Raw genomic sequence first — 24,578 nt, forward strand, 5'->3', positions numbered from 1 at the left:
AGTAGTGACATAGGATATATATGCCTAAAGGTAGTACTATCAGTTTCCAAGTTCGGGCTGTCTCTATGGGCATAATGACACCGCATCTTCCTGCGGCCAGGACTCTTTGTCTATTTCTGAGAGGGCCTGGACTTCAGATTTCTATTCTTATCACACTGGTTTCTCCTGTCGCCATCTTCTCATGTCACATGTTAGATGGACCCCCTCCTCCCCCCCCCCCCCCCGACGGAAGGGCTGTGCAGCTCCTTCTAACCAGGAGCCAGTTACCTATTCTATCAAACCCGCGGAGAAGCGCGCACTATGTGGCTGTTAGCCTCATCCCTGAAGCTCTCATTAGCGATGTGAGCTTTGTCTGATACCTGTTAGGATGCTGTTGTTTTCTACGGGGCGATAGATGCAGCATCTTGATTGCGTCTAGTACGTATTCACTTTAACGGACATATGTATTTCGCTCACGTTGCATGGAGTTCGTACTGTTTTCATGGTTCCAGTATACTCCTCTTTACATTGTGAAACTTGATTTTTCCTAGGAGAATTTCTTTCTTCTTACAGATCCTACAGTTCTATTCCTTCTGTTCCCTGACCTTCTGCACTTCATTCTGAGGGGATCTTGACTTCTTCCAATGACTCTTCAGGCTTTCTCATGAGGGAGAAGACGCTATAATGTCAGGTCAGGGGGCTGTGAACATTTTTCAGGATGCTTGCAACTTTGCATCCTCCTCAGGTTTCCAGTTTGTTCTTGGAGTCTCTATGTTTTGTGTTTCCCTTTTAAGTGTTACTGGTCCTCAGGGCAGTTCTTTTAGTTCTTCGGGAACTAAGGGACATTGTTCCACTTACTGCATGGTGCCCAAGACGGGGGCATTGGGCAGGCTGGATCCCATTCTGCTGAATTAGTTTCTCAGGGTTACACATTTCTGCAGAAAAACTGGGAGAATATTTACATTTTCACTATGGACTCCGAATCGGCACTAGGTTTGCTTGCCTCTCTTGGAGCAGCGCTTTTGGTTTTGGCACTTGCCATTTCGCCTACCCAAGGCTTCACAAACATTTTAGCAAATGTGGGCAGTGGTACTGTTTTGCGCTACCAGGCGATTCACCTTATTTCTTCTTGACTGACTGCTTGATTTGGACGTTTTCCAGTCGGGCCATTTGACTGACACGAAAAGGGTGGTTTCTTTTCCTCAGTTCTTTGGACATGAATCTTCAAATTTTCACAGCGCTCTTTTTTTCCTGTACTATTTATAGGTATATTGGGGAGATGTTTTTATTCATATTGGAGAGAAATGTGTTTCTTCCCAGAGACTAGGGCGATGAGTCACAGTCTCAGGTTTGCATTCTTCTTCGGTCACCATGACCAACAGTATGGGATTCTGTACAGGTTCTAGGATTCATGTTGCTGACTCCACTGGGAACTTCGGCTTGCTTTCCCATTATAACGCTACAGCAGTCGCTTTTGTTCCGGTGGTTTCTGGTATCTCAGGGCTCCAATTATTTGGCAGGCTCCTCATGCATCGCTCTGTTTGATTTGGTGGCTCAGCGAGATTTCTCTTTTTAAAGGCATGCCTCGGTCTTGCTGGACTAGCTCATAGTCACCAAACATCCCGGGTTGGGAGGCTTGGTGCCTTCCATCCTCAGCTCCAGGAGTCTGGTCTTAAGAGGCGACTCAGTATTTGTTCATTCTTCTACTCTGGAGCATGGTCGGGCTACCGTTTCTGGAGCTTCAGACCATTCTTCCAGAATGAAGCTGAAGGTCTTTTCAGTCAGTATTATGATGGGGGTATTTCTCTACAGCCTGGGCAGTAGGTGATGTACTCAGTTGGCAGGTAAAGTTGTGGTTCTACTTCAATGGGTGGACCCTCATCTTCCTCTTCTGTTGGCAGATCATTTTATGGGTCAGGAAAAGAGTTTGGATAGACTTTCTCTCTGCAAAATCTAAGCATGGTCCATTTATTGTATATTACAGTGTACAGCGCCGTGTATGCTCTAGAAAGTGTAACTGTTAGTAATAGTGAAATCTTCTACATCCTGGATATTGAGAATTTTGGCTCAGGCGTTCCAGCTCTTTTTATGGAAGTGAGATCTCCTGGATCTAGACCTCACGGCCTCGTCTCAAAATTCTAAGCTTCCTAGCTTCTTCGGCGGGCACAGGGAGTGGGAGTCGGAGGGAGTAGCAGCGTGGCTTCTTTCTCGCCTTGGGTTTTTTCTTTTTTTTTTCGGTGTTTTCCCCTGCCCGATGATGGCTTGGATTTGCCTTCTCAAGCTTGCTTTCAGGGCACAGTATTTGTAAAATCTATGGATTGGCTGCGCCATCCTTGCTGTGCGGTTCTGTTGAGTCTTTTGACAGCCGGACTGTTGAATTTCCTGGTATCTCAGGATTTGCTCACCTAGGGTCCGATCAACATGGATATTCGTACTACTTTGGTATTGCAACCTAGCTTTTGAAAAGTCATGGCTGACATGTAAGGATTATGCGAAGCAGGTTGTTTCTTCTCTTGTCCAAGCGATGCAGACGTCTTCACCGGTGGCTTCTGCTTCCTTTTGGAGGTTTTTCCTTTCTTGGGTACTTCTCCACATTTGCACCCTTACAGAGTTCTTTTTTGTATTGCCGAGGGCTTAGCGTTCAATTCCCTTCAGCTTCAAGTGCCATTCTTAGCTTGTTACAAGGGCTAGGTATATTGCTCTTCACTTCCTTCTTAGCTTCATGTAGTTCAGTTCCTAAACGGAGTATGGTATATTCGTATACCTCTTAGAAAGCCCGGTCCGGAGTACAGTCTTAAGGTACTTCTTTGCAGTTTACCGAAGGCTTCAGTTCATCCTTGTCTTTTGATACTCTAAAGGGCTGTGCCATTGAACACAGGGTTTCTTGTGGCCATGGCTTCAGCTCGGCAGTTTTCTGAGTTGCAGGCCTGGTTTGGCGGGGATTCCTATTTCTGATTTACAAAATCTGGGGTGTCAGTTCGGATGGTCCACAATTTCTTTCTAAGGAGGTGGCATCCTTTCTTTTATGTCACTCTCACTTTTCCTTCATCCTGGGAGGAGAAATGGGGAGACATGCTTTTATTCACTGCATTTTTTTGAAAGTGTGTAGCGTTCTCAGCGAGCTAGGTTTCTAATGACTTAATTGTTTAGATCACCTTTTTGTATTCTTCACGAGACGCCCCAAATGTATGGCAGCATCCAAAGCCTTCATCGCTCGATGGGTCCAGTAGGACATTCTTTACGCTTGCTTGATGGCAGGGAAACGGTTGGCGAAAGAACTTCATGACCATTCCGCCAGAGCAATGGCTACTTCTTGGACTCGGTCCAGAGGTTTTTTCCTTGGAGGCGTTTTGTCTCGCAGCTACTTGGTCTTCCAAGAGTGCTTTCTCTCAGCATTACTGGTTGAATGTGGGGGCGCATGCGGTAGATGCGTTTAGTGCTTTGGTTGTTACGGAGGCGGTATTTGCTTCTCACCCAGATTGAGGATTGCTTTGCTACATCCCATTGGTCTCTGGATTCATCTGCTGCTGTTGCTAGGGAAGGAAAAATTATGTTCTTACCTGTTAATTTTCTTTCCCTTAGACGCAGCAGATGAATCCAGAGCCCCACCCTTTCTGGATATTGTCTGTCGGTTTTTTCTTTCCATCTTTCGAAGTTTGTTATTATTGAGGGTTGTATTCTGTATTATTGCCTTTTGAGATTTGTTATGGGAAAGAAGTTTTTTACCTGCTATGCCTATTGATGGTTATGGTTGCTTGGGCAAGGAGCTATACTGGAGATACAGGAGGAGTGCCAGCCAATAGGACCACCTGTTAATCAGTTTCTCTATCTCCACCTGCTGGTAGATGTGTGCTATTCCATTGGTCTCTGGCTTCATCTGCTGCGTCTAAGGGAAAGAAAATTAACAGGTAAGAACATAATTTTTACTTCTCCCAGATCCAGCAGCTACCTAATGTTGAAGCAAGCTGCAGAACCTTCAGAGCATGTCACAGTAAATAGGGCTATTACAACCTATGGGCAAAATTGGGGCGGGGTTTGGAAACTTTTTTTTTTTTTTTAAGGTTTCTGCCACATCCTCTAGAGTCCCCACACCTCTAAAATCATATTTTGAGGGGTTTTTTTTTTTTTTTTATATTTGGTTAAGGCGTTTTTGAGCCGTTTTGTTATTTTTCTTGTGCCAGAATGCTGCAGTGGTGGCCATCTTGGATTTCCTGTTATTTTTTTCTCCAAACTTTTCCAGATCCTTCAAATCTCCTTGGTTTTCCTCAAAACTGGCAAGAGATGGAGTTCTGAGTCCTCAGGCTTTTACCCCTAAATTATTCCAGTTTTGTGCTAGATGGATGTTGGAAGAGTGCCCTTATGCTAGGTGCCACACAGCATGTAAAGGGGATTTAGGAGCATCAGGCTTAGCCTCCCTTTTTGTCTCTAGGAATGATGAACCTTGGGGGGAGGATCTGTCTACCATGAGAAAATCCCTCCTGTAGCCCTGGAACAGTGGAGTGCATAAGCTTAAGAGCATGGAAGCCAAGGAGCCCAAGAGATGAAAGGTGGAATTGCCTAAAGGGGTCTCAATGATGTCTAAGACTTTTCTGATGTCTGAGACTTTTCTCTTGAATGTAATTTGATGTGGTTAGCTGGGATCCTCATGAAGTCTGGCAGTGAATCAGGGTTTGTACAAGGGAGCATGGGCTCCCAGGGCGCATCAGAGTGACTAGCAGTGGTAACAGCAGCTGACCAGGATCCTGTGGACCTTCCTGACAGGGACTCGGAGGGCGAGAGATCAGTCTGTATGCCTTGCTGTCACAGGAAGTCTTCTCTGCTGGGAGATAAAAGCTCACAAACAGGAGCAAGTATGTAGGAATCAGTGGTGGCCCTCGACCAAGGGGAGGATCCCAAGTAAACCATCTGGCACTTTTAGAACTTATTACTGACTCCCAGCCAACCCCTTTCACTCGGTGTTCTATCCTGAGCAGAGTGAGAGCACAGCCCATGTCTTTTCACTGGCATCTTGATATGAGTGTTTTAGTTACAGAGCATTGGAATGCTCCTGAGAGCTCTTTAAAGGTAGCCAAAACAATGTCTAGGCTGTATCCTATGGCACAGGAGTGTCACATCGCAGAGTGGATGTGATCCTAAAGAGCCAGTTCTAAGCTTTAGCCTTAGGGATCAAAGCAGCTTCAGCATCCTTTTTTTGTGGCAATGGTTGGGAGATTCCACCTCCAAGTCTTCTCTCAGCAGACTCCTTTTCACTGGACAGATGTTTGGAAAGGTTCTGGATGATTTTTGGCTAGCGTGGCAGATCGCCAGCCAAAATCTTTGCAGGACAGCAGACCATAAACCTCCTATAGCAGTGGTTCTCAACCCTGTCCAAGGGGACCCCCCAGCCAGTCGGGTTTTCAAGATATCCCTAATGAATATGCATGAGAAAGATTTGCATATAATGGAAGTGACAAGTATGCAAATTTTTCTCATGCATATTCATTAGGGATATCTTGAAAACCCAACTGGCTGGGGGTCCCCTAGGACAGGGTTGAGAACCACTGCTCTAGAGGTTCTGGGCAGTCTAATTTTTTGTAATTCCAGGCGCTTTTATTAGTACTGGTAGAACCACAGTGCTGAAGTAGAGCTGGGAAGCACCAACATAGATGCCCTGGTTCAACTGTGGACAACAAATGAACTGTTGTCCGTAGTTCCCCCATGGTCAATGATAGGCAGAGTTATTCGAAGAATAGCAATACACCAAGGGGTGGTGATTCTTGTGGCACCAGATTGACCATGTCACTCATGGTGGGATAAGTCAATGCTTGCCCTGGATCGATAGCATGGAATGCTGCTACTTTTTGGGGGTTTTGCCAGGTACTAGTGACCTGGAATGGCCACCGTGAGAACAGGCTACTGGGCTAGATGGACTATTGGTCTGATTCAGTAAGGCTATTCTTATGGTACATGTATCTGGTTCAGCTATAGCAGGACAAATGCCTCAGATTGCCTTTTTACCTAGTACTGCTATCACAGGGTTCAATTGTCCTGGAGAATCCATAACACTTGGGCTTACAACATGGCTTTTGAGCACACAGCTTTAAAAAAGAAAGATAATGCAGAGGAAGTTATGGCTACTCTCCTACAAATTAAGAAGCCAGCTATGACTGCAGCCTATGCTAAGGCTTGGAAAATTTTTCAGCGCTGGTGTGCGGAAGAGAAAAAGTAGAGCCTTTTAGGGCTCCGATTTCTGCAGTCCTATCATTCTTCAGGATGGTCTCAAAAGGGCCTTGTGGTTGGTCCCCTCAAGGTACATGTAGCAAGCCTCTCATGCTTTGGGCTCGAATTGAGAAAGGGTCTTTGGCTTCCCATCTTGGCGTGTCTGGGTTTCTGAAGGGAGCGTTGCTGTTGCAACATCCCGTTCAACAACCATTTCCAACCTGGAATATTGCTGGCCCAGGTTCATTCCTTTTACACATTTCATTTATGCTGACATTGTTGGGCAGTCTTTTCTCTTCATACATCTCACTCGCCACTGGTGGCGTCTGGTTCGGAGCCACCCCATCTTACAAATTTCCCCTTTATTTCTCAATAGAACCCCATGTATATGAGAGCCATTTTTTAAGGATTACAATTTTGTGTAGACTTTTTTTTTTTTAATAAAGATTCCTGCACCTTGTACATTAAAAACATAAGCATTGCCTTTGCCGGGTCAGACCAGGGGTCCATCGCGCCCGGCAGTCCGCTCCCACGGCGGCCCTCCAGTTCCATGACCTGAAAATGTTCCCTATCTAACCTAAAAAGTCCATACCCTAATTGCTCAGTGTCCTGTGAGGTAAACCTCTATCTGTACCCCGTTATTCCCTTCACTTCCAGGAAGTCATCCAGTCCCTTTTTGAACCCCAGAATTGTACTCTGGCTTATTCAGTAAGGCTTACATTCCGCTCTGCAGTTTTTCTTTTTGTTTTTGGTGTTCACCTTTTACTGCAGACCCGTTGGGTTTTTCTTTGTTTTGCAACCTGGAATCTTAATATTGTGTTACGAGCCTTCAGTAGGGTCCCTTACAAAAGATGTCTTTGATCTGACCATCAAGACCATCTTCCTGGTAGCTATAGCCTCGGCAAGAAAGGGTTTCAGAGCTTCAAATTCTGTTGTATAAAGAGCCATCCCTCAGATTTATAGAAGCTGATGTGTCTTTGCGCACAGTGCCTTCTTTTCTTCCAAAAGGAGTGTTAGCGTTCCATGTCAATCAGGAAGTCTGACTGCCTGCATTCCAGGCTACAGGGGTAAAGAAAAAGGACAAGGTTTTGGAGGTTCTAGATGTGAGGAGAGTTCTCTGTTAACTTGAGGTGACAATTTATTTTCATCTTTTGGATCATCATTTTGTGCTCACTGGTCCTGTCTAACTGGGAAAGCCATCTCCTAAGGCTTCGCTTGCCAGTTGGATTCACATCGCTATTTTGGCTGCGTACATTGCCTGTGGCAAACAATCTCTTTGAAGGCACATTCCACCAGAAGTGTGGCTTCTTCATGGGCTGAATCCTGGGCAGTTCCGCCCAGAGAAGTTTGTAGAGCAGCAACATGGTCCTCTCTCCATATTTTTACAAGTTTTACAGAATGAACGTGATGGTGCAAATGAACACCACTTTTGGTTCCTCCATGCTAGCAGTAGATGCATCTGCCCCCCCCCCCTAGACTTAGGGGACAGGTTTGATACATCATACTGGTCAAGACTCTCTTGTTCCTTTTTTACTAGAAGGGAAGATTAGGTTCTTACCTCAATCTTCTTATTCTAGAATAAAGAAGCTGAAGTCTTTGACACCCACCCTGTCAGATGTCAATTTGGCCTGCTTCCTGTTTCAGGCATATATGTGTCTCTTCAAATGCTTGCTTTGGATCAGCCATAAGAGCATCAAGATGAGTTTGTTTGGTTGTCAAGCAAGTATAATAGGTGATGCAATAGCTCACTAAGGCAGAGTCTGTGGGAGAGCCTATAACAGCTGTATAAATGTTAGTGCTGGTTGCACTCAGGTAGGTAGGTATTCAGTTTCATGGAGTTTAGGTAATTGTTTTGTTTTTTGTTTTTTTCAGAGTAGAAAAGATTTGACTTGATCAGGGAGTTCCTCTTGCCCTCCTTGTTATTTCTTATCTTTTAGGGGTGATCAACCTCTTTGGTACAAACTAAAGAGATGAGACAAGGAGGCAGAGCTGAAAATCTGTGGAAGATTCCTTCTGTAAAAACTTGCAGGTAAAGGAGAATAAACCACTGGTCAAGACTTCTGTTCCTTTTTACTGGAAAGAAGATTATTGAGGTAAGAATCTAATCTTCCCATGGGCTTTTGTTTACAGCTATAGCAGAAGAAACCTTCTATTTTCTGAACATCTTCAGTCATGGAGAATTGCCCCCTCACTGTGAGCAGCGCTTCCTTCCATGTGAGATCGGCTGCATCAAATACTCCCTACAGGATGGTGTGATGGCCAGCTTCCACCATTTCATAGATCCTGGTGTGTTCCTTTTTTATGGGTAGGAAGGCTGAGGGTGCTATTCCTTTTTTTTTTTTTTCTGATGGGGTTTTGACAACCCTCCAGAGGGGTGAAACAAGTAAAATAGGCAATTCAAAAATGGCATTTTTGGTTTAAAAAAGCATTTGTTTTAAAATGTCTGTATAGCTTATATCAAAGTAGTTTGATGCTAAAAATATTTGTAGGCCCTTAGTCTTGGTCCGCAAGGGACACTATTTTAACAGGTTTCCAGGATACCCCTAATGAACATGTATGAGATTTGCATTCCTAATATTTTTACTATAGAGGGGGTGATATTGTCAGGTGGGACTAAGGGTCCCAAAACAAAAGGGGCACAAGATAGGGCTATACATCCCCTCACAGGGAGACAGGTACTCTTAGGAAAGATTTCCCAGGAATAGGCAATACAGGATGACAGCTTGGTTCTGAGGATAGCTGCATAACCCCCTTGTATAGTTAGGGTGGGTAATGGGGACCCTGATGTGGGAGGTTGTAGCTGCTCAGGGAAGGCTACATGGGAGGTGGCAGGGGTGGACTTAACCTTCAGGTCCCTTTCTTAGAGAATTCCATGAACATTGAGAGTGAGGGACTGATAACCCAACCAATGAGCTGAAGACAATGTGTGCAAGTGATTTTGTATAACTAGAGAACTGTGGATAGGACTTGATGATAAGACTCCAGAAGAGAGAAAAGGGCCCTCCTAGGCTCAAAAGGGAACGGGGGAGGGGATTTTGGTGGACTACAGGACCTTTTGATGGACCCAGACAACCATTGATAAAATAATAAAGGACTCAACATTGACTGTACAGATGGACTCAAACTGGGACTCCACAGCTGGTGAGCCTTAGGGTTCTGCAGACTGATTTTCTTTCCAACTGAAGGAGTGATACATTTGGTGGAGATTTTGCTGCCAGTAGAGGAAGCTGACTATCCAGGATAGACTTCTGTTTGGAGTAACCAAGGCCGACTGCCATGGATGGACATCTGGTTTGGTGTGTTGGGAGCTGAATCGAGGAATCTGTGGACTGACCTCTGGTGAGAAGAGCGAGTTGGGAGGATCAACAGTCTACAGTAAGCAAGTGGGATCTGCCTATCGGGGATTTGAGGGTATCGGGGGCCCATCTTGTTCAATATCTTCATAAATGACCTAGAAGATGAAACAACAAGTAATTTAATCAAGTTTGCAGATGACCCAAAACTATGTCAGGTAGTTGGGTCACAAAAGGACAGAGAAGAACTTCAGAGAGATTTGAACCAGCTAGAGAAATGGGCAGAAAAGTGGCAGATGAAGTTTAACATAAAAAAATGCAAAGTGATGCACCTAGGTAAGAAAAACAAGGAACATGAATATAAAATGTTAGGTATAACATTGGGCAAGAGCGAACAAGAAAGGGACCTGGGGGTACTGATAGACAGGACCCTGAAGCCGTCGGCTCAATGCGCAGCGGCAGCAAAGAAAGCAAACAGGATGTTGGGCATGATAAAGAAGGGAATCACGAGTAGATCGGCGGACATCATAATGCCGCTTTACAGAGCAATGGTCAGACCACACTTGGAATACTGTGGCAAACACTGGTCTCCCTACCTAAAGAAGGATATAACCCTGCTGGAGAGGGTGCAAAGGCGAGCCACGAAGCTAGTAAAAGGTATCGAGAATTTGAGCTACAAAGAACACCTCGGAAAACTGGGATTGTTCACCCTCGAGAAGAGAAGACTGCGAGGGGACATGATAGAGACTTTTAAAATACTAAAAGGATTCGACAAAATAGAGCAAGAAACATCGTTATTCACATTGTCAAATGTGACTCAGACAAGAGGTCATGGACTGAAACTGAGGGGCACCAGGCCCAGGACAAATATCAGGAAATTCTGTTTCACACAACGAGTGATGGATGCTTGGAACGCTCTCTCGGAGGAGGTCGTGATGGAAACCACTATTCCAGGATTCAAGGGCAAGTTAGATGCACACCTTCTCGCAAATCACATTGAGGGATACGAGTAAACAAGGTTTCTCAGCAGGGAACACATGGCTTGGCCTCCGCGAGTGCGGGTTGCCGGACTAGATGGACCTAAGGTCTGATCCGGCGAAGCCATTTCTTATGTTTCTTATGTTCTTATGTCAAGGTTTCTCAATTTTGGTCAGTAAAGAATAAAGAGATTGGAGGGAGTTGATGCTCTCGTACAACCCTTGCTGACCAACCAATCGTACGTCATTCAGAGGATCAATAATCACAGGGTTCTTGTGATGCTGGTGGCCCCAGACAGGTGGATGAGGCCTTGGTATAGTTACATGATCCAGTTTGCAATAAGAGGCTCCAGGAGATTCAAGATCTGTTTCAGCTGTTGGGCCCATCACATTTGTCTTACAGCTAGCTCTTAAAAGGGCTAGGCTGAGGAAGAGAGGTTATACAGCTTGGGTGATTTTCCACCATGTTGCATTTATAAAAACGAATTGCATCTTTGGCCTATGTTGGTGTCCATATTTTTGAAGGATAGTGTCGGTTTCATAGTTCTCTCTTAAAATCCTTGATGGCAGAGATCTTGGCATTTTGTAGGACTATTTTCACTGAGGTGTCACCTGGATGTCCCTTAAGGTGCAGATAGCAGCCCTGGTTGAGAAGCACTTAATCTGGATGTGGTGCACTTTTCTCAGGGTTACGCTAATAAGACTCTGTTGTTCCATTCTTGAGACTTGAATCTCATCATGATAATTTTGGTAGGGGTTTTCTTTTGAGCTGTTGAGGGTCAGTACATTGAAAGATCTTACCATGAAGGCTATTTCTAGTTGCTATTTCTTAAATCAGAAGGATTTCAGAGATACAGGCATTGTCGATCCATGAGCTTTACCTAGTGTTTTTCAGAGAAGGTAGTCCTTCATCTGGTGCCTGTCCCCGCCCCCCTTCAGTCAACATAGGAGTTATTACCATTGTTTGGGGGAGGGGTCTTGGCAATCCTGAGGAGTGGTTCCTGCATCAGTGTGAGGGTTTTACTGGAGTATGAATTGCACAGAAGAGTTTCACTAGACTGCTTTATTCATTCTTGGTCGGGTGACTTCTAAGGCTATGATCCCTAAATGAATAAAGGAAACTATTGACTTAATGAACATCCTCAAGGGTCATCCTGTGGTGACTTTGACAAGTCATTGGTCATTCCTCCACAGGAGATCTTCAAGGTACCAGTTTGTTAGTCTTTGTGAAGCACTAGCAGTTGGATGGTCAAGCTAGGCAGGATGCAATGATTTTGTTTGTTTGCCTGCTGGGCGTGTGTGATCCCACTTATGAGAATACTGTTCTGGTACTGTCCATTAGTCTGGAGGGATGCTATGGAAGAGTACATCATATAGTACCTGCTAACTTGCTTGCCTTCCATCCCTCCATATTTATCCAGAGCCTACCTTGAGTATTGTTTTTGCTTGTTAAATGGATGAGTCTTTGGTGTTTAATGCAGACAGCACTGCAAAGCTGCTGGTTGTTTTCTTAGTCTGTTGCCCTCTGTTCTTGAGGAGCTGGAGGAGAGAGGAGAGAGAAATGGATTTAGGAAATAGTGACATAAAAAAGTGGAAAAAGGGATTTTTTTTTTTTTTTTAAGAAGGTCCAAGTTCTCTGCTTTGTTTGGGAAATACTGACTATCTGGGAACTGCACAAGACTGTGTTGGGTTCACTCAGAAATCAGTTCAGTCTCCATCTGCTGTGGGAGGGTATGACAAGTCTAGATCTCACCTGTTAATTTGCCTTCCTTTAGTCCCTCCAATTTTTTTTCCTTTCAGTTTCTACAAACAGTTCAGAAACCCACCCTGTTTTTCAGGACTAACTGGAAACCTAGCAGAAAATCTGTCATTTTGGATTCTGAAGGACTGCTTATCTCTTTCACTTCCACTTCATTACAAATCCTGAATTCCCTTCAGGGATATTTATAGTAGCTTTTGTTATAGGAATACTGGGGTGTTCTTCTGTACACAATCTTTATGGTGCACATCTCGGCTTTTTATGTGTCTCCATCCTCTGGCTTATGGATGTCCCACTAATTCTGGTTGGAACTCGAGGAAAGAGAATTAGCAGGAAAGAACAACTTTTTTCCTTTCAGACCAATTAACTTTCTCAGAGCTTCAAGGAAAATCTGGCACAATTTGAACAGTATTCCTCTTAAGTCATTAATATTTAAATTATGCCTGGTCTTAATGCCTCATTCTGTAGTCCCTAAATACACATTTAAAAATCTGATCCATCCTTCTGTCTTGGGGCTGTAAAGCTTTATATATAAAAAAAACCAACTAAACGATCTGTAGAATGTGAAAGAGTTGGTGCATACAAAGTTTAATTTATTGCATTAATAGCTTTTCATTTTCTTAAGCATTCAATATTAAAATTAAAATATTTTTTCTGGCAGTTTGTTTTTTAATGTTTGTGAAGGAAAGACCATTAGGGCACAGCGCTCTAAAGCTCTGACCAGAAGTCAGTGGGTACTGTCAGCTGCTAAATTGTTAACTACATTTTTAATTTCTTTTCATATATTTTTTTCCCCTCAGGGGAGATACCACGTGGCTTTCGTTTCCATTGTCAAGCCTCAAGTAAGTATTGATCTTTGTTAGTGGGGGGAAGGACAGATTTTTGTTTTCCACATTATGTTGGGAATCTGCGGGTTTGATGGTAAGGTGAGGACTTTCACCCTATAGATAACTATGCTCTTAACATAAGAACATAAGAATTGCCGCTGCTGGGTCAGACCAGTGGTCCATTGTGCCCAGCAGTCCGCTCACGCAGCGCCCCCCAGGTCAAAGACCAATGCTCTAAATGAGTCCAGCCTCACCTGCGTAAGTTCCAGTTTAGCAGGAACTTGTCCAACTTTGTCTTGAATCCCTGGAGGGTGTTTTCCCCTATAACAGATTCCAGAAGAGCATTCCAGTTTTCTACCATTCTCTGGGTGAAGAAGAACTTCCTTACGTTTGTACGTAATCTATCCCCTTTCAACTTTAGAGAGTGCCCTCTTGTTCTCCCTACCTTGGAGAGGGTGAACAATCTGTCTTTATCTGCTAAGTCTATTCCCTACAGTATTTTGAATGTTTCGATCATGTCCCCTCTGCCTCCTCTTTTCACTGTATTTGAACTATACTGCTTCAGGGGAACATGGGTATTCTTCCTATTTTCCCCCAACTGCTTGTCAAATTAACTAACTAGAAGTAATTTTTTTTTTCCCTGAACTTTTGGCTGTAACTTTTTTTTATAAACCTCTTTCCATGTTCAACCAGGCAATGCCACACACCAGATCCCACTCTCTGGGTTTGAATTATCAACCAACAGATACCATAATCTGTTTCGTGAGCTGTGTACTTTTGTCTGTTCGAATCCAGGGAGCAAGGCTTCCGTCTATTGCAAGGTATTTAAAGGAGGATCTGTGTGTTTTCTTCAAAGATATTTAAGTTAGTCATAGCAAGGACAGAAAAGATAAATTAGGTCAATTCAGTCTGCCCAATTGATACTTCATTTTGTGATGTGGCCTCTTAACTGAAAAAGGCATAAAGGATTTCTGCAGATATGGAACGATATATTTAATGTTTTATGTTTTTATTAAAAGTTTTAACTGCATTTTGATTTGCCAACAGCATGGTGTACAAAATATAAAAACAAGAAATGAAAAGAATGCCATAAAAAATAGGAAAGCAAAAGAAGAATAGTAAAAGAACAAAAGAGAAATAAAATCTCTTGCCCTAGGGAGTTTGGTGTTAAATAAAGTGGTGAGGGGGACTATCCAAAGGTAGTTTGATCTATCTAGTAGATGTGGTTATCTTCTAGAAACTGTGTAAGCATGGGGGGTGAGGGGTGAACATTTATCATGGCATTGTGTGACTGGTCATAAGAATCATGCCCCCATGACCATGTAGCAGAGCAGCAGTAATAGTCCAGGTCAATTTTCTTTATTTAGATTCAGGGCCCCTTTTATAAAGCTGTGTAGCGAGTCCTAAAGCGGCAAATGCTTAGCAGCCCATAGGAATTGATTAGGCCGTGTCGCATTTGCCATGCGGGAATTGGCTACTGTAGCTTTGTAAAAGGGGCCTTCAGTTTGTTGGTAAATGAGTGGCTAAGGGATTAGGACAAAGTGTATGGTGTGGCTTAATTTGTGGAAAGGCATTATGCAGACTAGGAAGGTGATAACTTCAGTTCTAGAACTTTGGGTTGGGGGTAATGAGGGAGGGGTGTTTTATGTATTTTCTAAGTACAATGAGATTATAACATTGGTGGTTATTCTTTTGGTTATTAAGTGTTTTGCTTCTACAATACTAATGTTATTTATGAGTTTGTTTGTATTGCTTTGCATTCTGGATGTCTTCTTCCCCTCCCCCCAATAAAAATTATTATAAACCTACAAAATCTTGAATAGAGTGGAGTAGGCAAACATTAATTGAGTTTGTACTTTTTTTGAAAAAGAGAGTAAAGACTAGGAGATGCTCTATGAATTTTACATTGCAGCACAATTTAAAACAAATGTTTTCACTCAAAATGTATAGCTTAGCTCTGGAGCTCATTGCCAGAACAAAGGGTAAGAGTAGTTACTATAGCTTGGGTTAAAGATTGGGACAAATTCTAGAGGAAAAGTCCATAAATTCATTAAGGTAGACATTGAGGAAGCCATTGATGATCCCTGAGGATAAGTAGCTTGGAATCTTGCTACTTTTGGGGACTCTAGCCACTATTGGATGAATCTTTTTGTCTGACCCAGTAAGGCAACTCTTACCTATGTTCTAATCCTCTTAAGAGGGTGTGCGCTGGTGCAGAAAGGGAGATTAAGGTTACTAGATGACTCTGGGTTATCAGAGACAAGGTGAGCCAGGATTCTAGGAGGCTGGCATAAGAAGTGTGTGGGGAGGGGCTAAGGATCTTGGGAGAGGAGGAGAAAACTGCAAGGAGGGATAATTAGAGGGGGAGGCATAAGGTATGGGGGAAAGATGAAGGCTCTAAAGGGAGAGAAGGGTGGGAGGAGGGTGATACAGACAGACACACATTCCAGCTAATTCATATACTCATACACATGCACCCCCATTTTGCTACTGCCTATCGTAAACAAGAGTTCAAGAATCCAACACAACATAAAACACATCTTCCATGTTCCTTATATTGCACAAATTTGTTTATTTCCTGACACTTAAGTATTAGTTACACAACATATTTCTCCCATAAATATTCCCCCCACCCCCAACAATTACCATATTTCTCCTAAAATAAGCCCTAGTGATTTGTAAAGATGGTCCTAATATAAGCCCTACCCCGAAAATAAGCCCTAGTTAAGATCGACCCCCAAAGCCACCCTGACACTTCCCGACTCCATCCCTGAAACTAGTGCTGCCAGATTTGCTAATCATCTCTGCATTTCTCTCCTCCACCCCAATTCTTCCTCTTGCCTTTCTCTACCCCACCAATGTGCAGCATCTTTCCTTGCTTCTCACCCATCCCCTTGTGCAGCAGCTCCGAAGCCTCCAAAAAGAGTGGCAGCATTCTGAACGGGCCTTTCTTCTGCAGCGTCTTTCTATCCCTCCCTCCCATCCCTCTGTACAGCAGAGCCCCACCAACCCTTCCACCATGAGCCCAACATACCTCCAACTCCAAAGTTTCCAAAGCAGCAGCTCTGAACGGGCTGCTTTGCGGCCTGTCCCGCTGAGACCTTCTTTCTGCTGTGGCACTGTGATGTGGCAGAGAGAAGGCCTCAGCGAGACAGGCCGCAAAGCAGCCCGTGCATAGCTGCTGCCGCCACCGCTGTTTTGGAGGCTTTGAATTGGAGGTGTCGGGCTCATAGTGGGAGGGTCGGTGGGGTTCCACTTCACAGAGGGATAAGAGATGTATAGAAAGACGCTGCAGAGGGAAGGCCGTTCAGAGCACTGCTGCTCTTTTTGGAGGCCTCTGAGCTGCTGCACAAGGGGATGGGTGAGAGATGAGGAAAGATGCTGCACATGGGGAGGAAGAGGAAGAATTGGGGTGGAGGAGAGGAAGGGAGAGATGATTGTAAAAGGGGGAAAAAAGACATTCCCTGAAAATAAGCCCTAGTACATTTTTTGGAGCACAAATTAATACAAGTAAAATATGGCAGATTAGTTAATTGCAGAGTAGCCTATGGATGTGAGAAATCCATGCAGAAAATTCAGAGTACTAGTTTTTTAGGTTTGACTAGATAACTATCAACGAGTGTTATCCATTTGTTGACTGAAGAGGAACATATCTATGTGATATTGTTTGATCAACCAAAGGGATAGGATAAATTTTCTAGAAGGGCATCAATTCTGGTTTAGCAGCCAAAGTGAGAGGCTTGTATTACTTTACTTTACTTTTTTTTTTTTAGAATGAGGACAGGAGTCCGATCTCATCAGATTTATATAGCATAGATGAGGTTGGCCTCTAAAGTGCTACCAGCCTCATCAGAATGAGGGAAGAGTGTGTTTTCAACATAGAAACATCTTAGAGCATCTGTCAAGCTGCATCACTTTATCTTTATCTAACATAGGTGGGTATGCTCTTAGCAAGAAGTTGCTCCACCTTTTACATCTTGCACTGAATGGAAAAGGAAGCTGTTGCTGGATTGGGGGTCTGAACACTACAGGCTTAGAAGGGAACCAAGAAGTTAACTGCATAATGTATTCTATAAACAACTTCCTAAAAGCTGTCATGATTTTATATTTTTAATTAAATATTCTTTCTAGTCCAGTGAGAAGACTAGAGTAAGCTGGTGCCTGAAATGGTTGGCAGTCAAAGCAGGTAAGACAGCTTTTACTTCTAAAATTTATCCTTGTAGCTCCTTGTCTGGTGACCACAAACTCCATTTGAAACAAGTAGCTTTGTAGCTTCTCAATGTCTTTGTACTTCATTTAGGTATTGCTTTATTGACAGGAAAGGCAGACCATGGTAGATATCTGAATATCTTGCAGGTTTTCACATTGTAGAGCAAGGGGCCATGTTATCAGGGAATAGACTGGGAAGCACTATAGGAATTTATTTTTAGATGACAAGGTGGCAGGTGCAGTACAAACAACATCAGGACTCATACAGTGGTACAAGCATATGGGATCCTTAGCTGCAGGGAAGCAAGGGTAAGGCAAGTGAGTAAATTGTTTCTAAATAACTATGATCATGTGTAGGATATTCCTTCCCCACTTAGACTTCTGACATTGAATGCCTTAAACCAGACATGTCAAACTTGCCTGTGGGCTACTAAAATTTGGCCTTCCCTCCCTCCATTAGTTGCAGCGCAGCTCCGCCAATGTTAAAAGGAGCTGCATCGAAATAGGAGCCCTGCTGCCACCACCGTAGCACGTTCCTTCTGCTGTGGTCCCATACTTCAGAGGAAGGGCGGAACCGAAACAGAGGGCACGTGCTGCGGCAGGTATCCGATCTCAGCGCGGCTCCTTTAACATTGGCGGACTGCGCTGCACCTGTTGGGTCCCTCTTTGGCCTCAGGCCCTCTCCTGCCTCAGTATCTGCGTGTTGTGGATGCTTCCTCCTGTCTCAGACCGCTGAGGGGTGGTCACTGTCTGTCTTCAGCTGCCAGGATGGAGGAAGGGAGGGAAGAAGAAAGAAAGAAGAAGTCCTGGCAAGTGAGTTATCAAAAGACAACCAGAGCCTGGGACCCAACGTGATCTGAATAATGACCAGACAACAAAAGGTAGAAAAAATAATTTTATTTTCTGTTTTGTGATTACAATAAGTCAGATTTGATATGTGGTATCCTGCCAGAGCTGGTGTTAGACAGCAAGCATGAACTAGGACCTAAAAGAGAGAGGAAAAGTCTTATTTATTTTGTTTACATCACAGAGTCGGCGTGGGGTTGGAGAGGTTGTAACCCTATACTTCTAAGACAAAGGGGTCCTTTTATTAAGGTGCACATTTAGCGCGCGCTAAATTGGTCAGCGTACCTTAATAAATGGACCCCTAAGTATCTTAATAAAAAATTTGGCCCGCGACTTAACCTGTTTTAGATTTCAACCCCTTATGTGATTGAGTTCGACACCCCTGCCTTAAACTGAAAAGGGAAGTGTTAATGCCCTTACACCTAACCCCATTAGAGACAAGGTGATGTAATGACCATTGATTCTTATAGAAATGTACACAATAAAGGCAGATAGACCATATGATATATCCAGTTTGCCTAGCCATATCATCTACCATCACTTCCTCCCCCATAGAATTCTTATATGCTTGTCCCATACTTTCTTGAATCACTACCCTTTCCCATGAAGAAGTACAGTAAAACCTTGGATTGCAAGTAACTTTGTGTGCAAGTGTCTTGCAAGACGAGCAAAACATTTTATTAAATTTGAACTTGATATACGAGCAATGTCTTGCAATATGAGTACATACAGTATACACACATCACAACTGAGCTGATGGTTCTTCCCTCTCTGACACTGCAAGAGTGTAGTGACTGTTCTACACAAGCGAGGTCTTGCAATATAAGTATGTATAGTGTTTTGCATTAAAGTTTTGGGGTTGTGGAATGAATCGTCTGAGTTTCCATTATTTCCTATGGGGAAATTCGCTTTGATATGAGTGCTTTGGATTACAAGCATGCTTCTGGAACGAATTACGCTCACAAACCAAAGTTTTACTGTATTTGTTAGATCACTTCCGAGTCTATGCTATCTCATTCTAGAATATCCTTTCAATGGGAAGACATATTTTTGCATTTATACCATAGAGGCATTTTAATGTTTCTATCTCTACGCTGCCAACTTTTTTCCAGAATATATATATGTGTGTGTCTTTAATTCTGTTCCTGTATGTTTTGTGATGAAGACCACTGACCACTTTAGTAGCGATCCTCTGAACTGACTGCATACTATATCTTTTTGAAGGCGTTATCTCCACAATTGTCCATAGTACTTAAATGATTAAGTATTCCATTTACCTGTTTTATTGCAACCCAATAGGAAAGAGATGTTGGTGAAAACCACATAGTATACTAATCTGTCTCTGGGTTTTTGATAGTCTGTTAAGAAGGCAAATGCTGTAGTAGCTTCACTGTGCTAAACTGCCTACTATTGCTCTGTCATGTCTTCCCAAATTACTATAACATTTGGCAGCTAAAACAACTCTGGTAGAGGAATTACTTTTCATGATGGCTGCTGTTGATATAAATGGAGAATTTAGTCTGTTATTTTTAGAGAGAAGTCAGGGGTGGCTCTTTTTGTAAAACAAAAAACATCCAATATATTGAGAGTTTGGGGCTAAATTAGGTAGAGTCGGGTTGTTTCCTTCTTGAAACATTTGGGTAGACCTATCTGTTCTTTTCATGTGACTTAATGTGTTGTATTGTGTTGAGGTGAATCATGCAGCACCTATAACATTCTTCTTGCGTTGCCATTCTTTTGATGCTTCTTTCAACTTATCTCTCCTGTTAACATTGGCATGCCTCTTTCCACCAATGTAAGGAATGGAGAGCAGACTTCAGCTGTTGAATGTGGAAGATCTAGTAGTAGAACTTTACAAGCGTAAACTGAACGAGGAACCCTCAAAAACTTATGTACGAAGTTTATTGGAAGTCTTCCAGTGGGATTATTCCAGCAATACCAGGTAATTTTTCTATGTATATTCCTTTCATTGACACTTTACATCCCACTCACCCCTACCCCCCACCCCCACCCCCTGAACAAGCTTTTCCTTGTCAGAAGCAGCAGGTGAATCCAAAGACAAGTGGGATATGACCATCTACCATCAGGTGGAGATTGAGAACACAAAAACTGAGCTCTGTCATAAGTAGAACGGTAAGCTTTCTGGTAAGTCAGTATTCTCCATCTCCCAGCTGGTGGATAAATGGTCTCTCAGAAGCTCCTGGTCATCTTGGCTACTTTGATTCTGTTCTGAGTTTTTCAGTTCAGGCTGTCTACTTTAGGAGGTACATCTTGTGGTGCCAAATCCTTCCCCACCCCATCCTCCCTCTATGCCAGTGTTTTTCAACCGCTGTTCCGCGGCACACTAGTGTGCCGCGAGATGTTGCCTGGTGTGCCGTACGGTCAGGGCCGCCATCAGGGCAGTACCACCAGTCTAGGGAGAGGGGCGGTCCGCCTCACGTGGACAGGAGAGAGCTGGACGGGGGACCCGCGGAGTTCAATACATCTCGAGCCGCGAGGCTCGTCTTCTGTTCCTGCCTGCCCTGCAGCTAACATATAGCCGATCGCAAGCGTTCCCCGATGTCAGCGCTGACGTCGGAGGGAGGGCTTAAGCAAAGCCTGCCCTCCGACGTCAGCGCTGACGTCGGAGAATACTTCCGTTCGGCTATTTGTGCGCGGCAGGGCAGGCAGGAAGCAGAAGACAAGCCTTGCGGCTTGAGCTTCGTTTTGCTGAGAAAGTTGCAAAGATGGGCTGGGAGGCAAACACGGAACACAAAAGGGGGGAGGGAGTGCGTTTTGGACACAAGGCATGAACTTGGGAGAGAGGAAGGGAGGGAAAGAGATGCTGAGGTGGGGGAGGGAATGGGTTTTTGGACACAGAAGGCATGGACTTGGGAGAGAGGAAGGGAGGGAAAGAGATGCTGAGGTGGGGGAGGGAATGCGTTTTTGGACACAGAAGAAATGGACTTGGGAGAGAGGAAGGGAGGGAAAGAGATGCTGAGGTGGGGGAGGGAATGCGTTTTTGGACACAGAAGAAATGGACTTGGGAGAGAGGAAGGGAGGGAATGAGTGTTTGGACACAGAAGGCATGGACTTGGGAGAGAGGAAGGGAGGGAATGAGTGTTTGGACACAGAAGGCATGGACTTTGGAGAGAGGAAGGGAGGGAAAGAGATGGTTGTGTACACGGGGAATAGAAGAAAGGAGAATTTTTGGTCATAGGGAGGGAGTGAGGTATAGATAGTGGCATACCAGGGTGGGGGGGGGGGGCAGTCTGCCCCACCCCGGGTTTACGTCCCAAGGGGGTGCACAGCTGGCCACCCTCCAGTGTTGTCCCTAGGCCGGCAAACTGCGGCTCTTTAGCCACTTGAGTGCCACCGCCGCCAACGGTGTTGTTGGCGGTGGCAGCATTATAAAATACTTTCTTTGTGTTTATTTGATTCCTATTCAAGAGAATTACTTTATATATAGTCAATATAGGCACAGAGTTAAATTTTTTAACATTTTCTAATAGTGGTGTGCCTCGTGATTTTTTTCATGAAACAAGTGTGCCTTTGCCCAAAAAAGGTTGAAAAACACTGCTCTATGCCACTACCCCATTCTCCCTCCTCACAAAAAAGGGCACTTTTTGGCATCTTCTAAATGTATGGCAGCCACAAGTTTGGAGGAAGCTGAATTGATTTTGAGCCACTGCAAACAGCTTCAGATTTGTCAGCCCTTTACAATGGTGAGTACACATTTAAGTTTCTTTTCCTTTCTATCTTGACTGGGACTATAAAGTACTGCCTTCTCACTGGAAAGTGAAGAGCATGCAGCAGGCCACAGTTGTGATGTACCAAAGAGTCAAGAGCCTTCAGATCTGACATTGGTGGTGGCATAGCATAGCAAAGTCTTGTAGCTCAGTCACTGGTACTCGTAGCCATTTTTAAACCTGTGCTTCAAGCTCTGCAGGTGAGATCTCCCTGTTTTTATCAGCCAGCTAATTGCAGTGCCTATGCCTCTTTCTCTTATGGACTTAGACACTTTTGCCTTGAGGCTCTCAGGGATTATCGCTGGAATTTTTTTAAGGTCATCTCCCCTCCAAGGATGCACTTGGACTCTCAACTTAAGTCAATATGTTTGCTAAACCTTTCCAGAACTTTCTGGAGGAGAATTCTGTGATTCCTCTAGGCATTTCTGTCAGCTGGCATTTCTGCATCTAATTATGCTGCCTGACTTAACTCGGGATCTTTATAATATGAAAGCCCCTAAATTGGAAGTAGTTTAATTGAGAAATTGGGGTGAGTGGTGGTGATGGTCATTGTAAGTTTTAAAAGCAGATCTGCTTTTGTCTGCTCTGTGGTGGAAAATAACAGTGATTTCTATTGTCATTTCTACCACTGCAGTAGAATTGTATCAATTTAAATTGGTTATATTCCTGAAGTCAGTTACTTGCTCATTTGGTGAGCTGTATTGGTGCATAGGATGGATCATATTATTGATCCAGTGTTGCCATTTGGGCTATTTTCTTGCCTAATTTTGCTACTCTTTAAAACCCATGGTGGGAAGTAAAGGGCTTGGGCAGGTGGCGGGTTTTGGGGCTACTTTTCAATCACTAATGGGCTATTTTGGGCAGGTGACTGTTCCGGACCTCCTACGGAGTAATTGCTGATTTCTTTTATTTTTATTTTTTTTATTTAATTTAATTTTTTTCTATTGCAGCACAATGGGCCAATCACAAATGACCTTAGGAATTCTGAGGTCGTTTGTGATTAGTCCATTGTGCCCCAGTTGAGCCAGTGAAATTCCAGTATTTAGTGAGCCGTTCAGTTGCCTAAGCCCTGCCCCAATCGGTGAGTCGGTAGTAAGCAGTGATCTGATGATACACACAGTGAGTGCTGCTGCTGATTGGTCTGGAGGTGGTCACGTGCAGGCTTAGAGCGGGACTCAGACGCTGGAGGGAAAGCTGCAGAGCCAGTGGCAGGTTGCCAGTGAAATTGGCATCGCTTCATGGAGACGGTAGAAGATGCTGGCTGGGGAGTGAAGTGATGGATTGATAAATGCTGGCTCAGGGGAATAGGAAAGAGTGTAAGACATGTTGGCTGGAAGGAGACAAAAGATGAGAGAGATGCTGATTGGGAGGGGGTACAGCTGGCTGGGATGTGCAGGGATGAGAGAGATGCTGGGAGGGGGTACAGGCATGAGAGAGAGGGATGAGTGAGAGATGCAGACGATGGGGTAAAGGAGAAATGCTAGCTCAGGAGTGGAAGATCAACACACCAAGAAGAACATAACAGAGAAGAGATTCTAGATGGGGACTGAATGTAAATAGAGGGACACTAAAGTAATGCTGGGCACAGAGAGGGACAGACATGGAGAAGAATGCTTGATGGGGAGAGAGAATTGAAAAGGGGGCATAAAAGGATAGCTAGACACAGGGCCGTTGCTTGAAAAGGGGTGTTTCTGACAGGGATGATGAAAGCAGGGAAATGGAAAGGAACACAGAGGAGAGAAGCTCAGGATAGATACGGGAGAGGAAGGGGATAGATACTGGACAGATGGGGACAAAATGTAAAATAGGTGATCCTTGTAGACTGTTTAAACCCCCCCCCCCCCCCAAGCAAAGCAGAAGAGGGACTCTGGGACCTAAGTGAATGGACTGGGCATCCTTCCTGCCAGGGGATGTCAGGAGTAGGTGGGGATTCCAGCAGGTGAGACTGCATTCCTTCTGCTGGGGATGTCTCGGGGTGGGGGGAGGGAGTGATGGCAGAAAGAATAGGATACTCCTCCTGTCGTGAACATTTGGGGGTGGGGAGAAGGCTTTGGGGGTTCCAGCAGGAGGGACTGGGCATCCCTCCTGCTAGTTGCCTTCACCATGGGGGGGGGGGGTTCCCTGCTGCGGCTGCTGCTAAACTGATCGCAGCAGGAAGATTCCTTTGCTGTGATTAGCTCAGCAGCAACCCGATTCTCTAACTGGCTCCTGTGACATGGATGCCAGTTAGAGAATCGTGGTGATTAGACAGGCTTCGGCATCTGTCCGTGAGGACAGGTACAATTCTATATAGGATGCCCTATATAGAATCCGGCCCATTATGTCCAGAAGTTTGAAGGACTTTTACGTTAAGTGCTTGTTTTTATTGTGTTTTTCCTGAATGTTTTGTCTTTGAGTTTTGGTCTTATGTACACCATTATGGACTGCTTGGGATATGTGCAGTGTATAAATAAACAGTTTGGATAGGTATGACGTACAGTGGTACCTTTGATTACAAGCATAATCCGTTTATCAAAGCGAGTTTCCCCATAGGAAATAATGGAAACTCGCTTTGATGCAGGCCCCCCTGCGATCCCCCCCCTGCGATTCGGCACCCCCCCCCCCCTCCCCTGATGTAATTGGGCAACCTAGGCTTTGGACACTGCTCATCAGTTGCTTCATGGAGTCCACTCCCTTGTCTGGGTGCTCTGGCAGCTCAGTTTTAGTTTGTTCAACACCAAACTTTGGCTGGCTTGTTCTAGTAGTTTAGTAGTTTGCATGGA

At 44.2% G+C, this 24,578-nt stretch overlaps 1 protein-coding gene across 1 annotated transcript in view; it reads left to right on the plus strand.

Annotated features, from left to right (window-relative positions):
• MAEL (maelstrom spermatogenic transposon silencer) overlaps positions 1–24,578 on the plus strand; it is a 112,109-nt gene that overhangs the window by 35,072 nt on the left and 52,459 nt on the right. The window contains exons 4-8 of the mRNA XM_033943345.1: positions 8,308–8,463; positions 13,007–13,048; positions 13,727–13,854; positions 17,165–17,219; positions 19,889–20,030. Coding sequence (XP_033799236.1) covers positions 8,308–8,463; positions 13,007–13,048; positions 13,727–13,854; positions 17,165–17,219; positions 19,889–20,030 — 523 coding nt within the window. The remainder of the gene's footprint in view (positions 1–8,307; positions 8,464–13,006; positions 13,049–13,726; positions 13,855–17,164; positions 17,220–19,888; positions 20,031–24,578) is intronic.

The sequence above is a fragment of the Geotrypetes seraphini genome, chromosome 4, assembly GCF_902459505.1.
Source record: "Geotrypetes seraphini chromosome 4, aGeoSer1.1, whole genome shotgun sequence".
Taxonomy (NCBI): domain Eukaryota; kingdom Metazoa; phylum Chordata; class Amphibia; order Gymnophiona; family Dermophiidae; genus Geotrypetes; species Geotrypetes seraphini.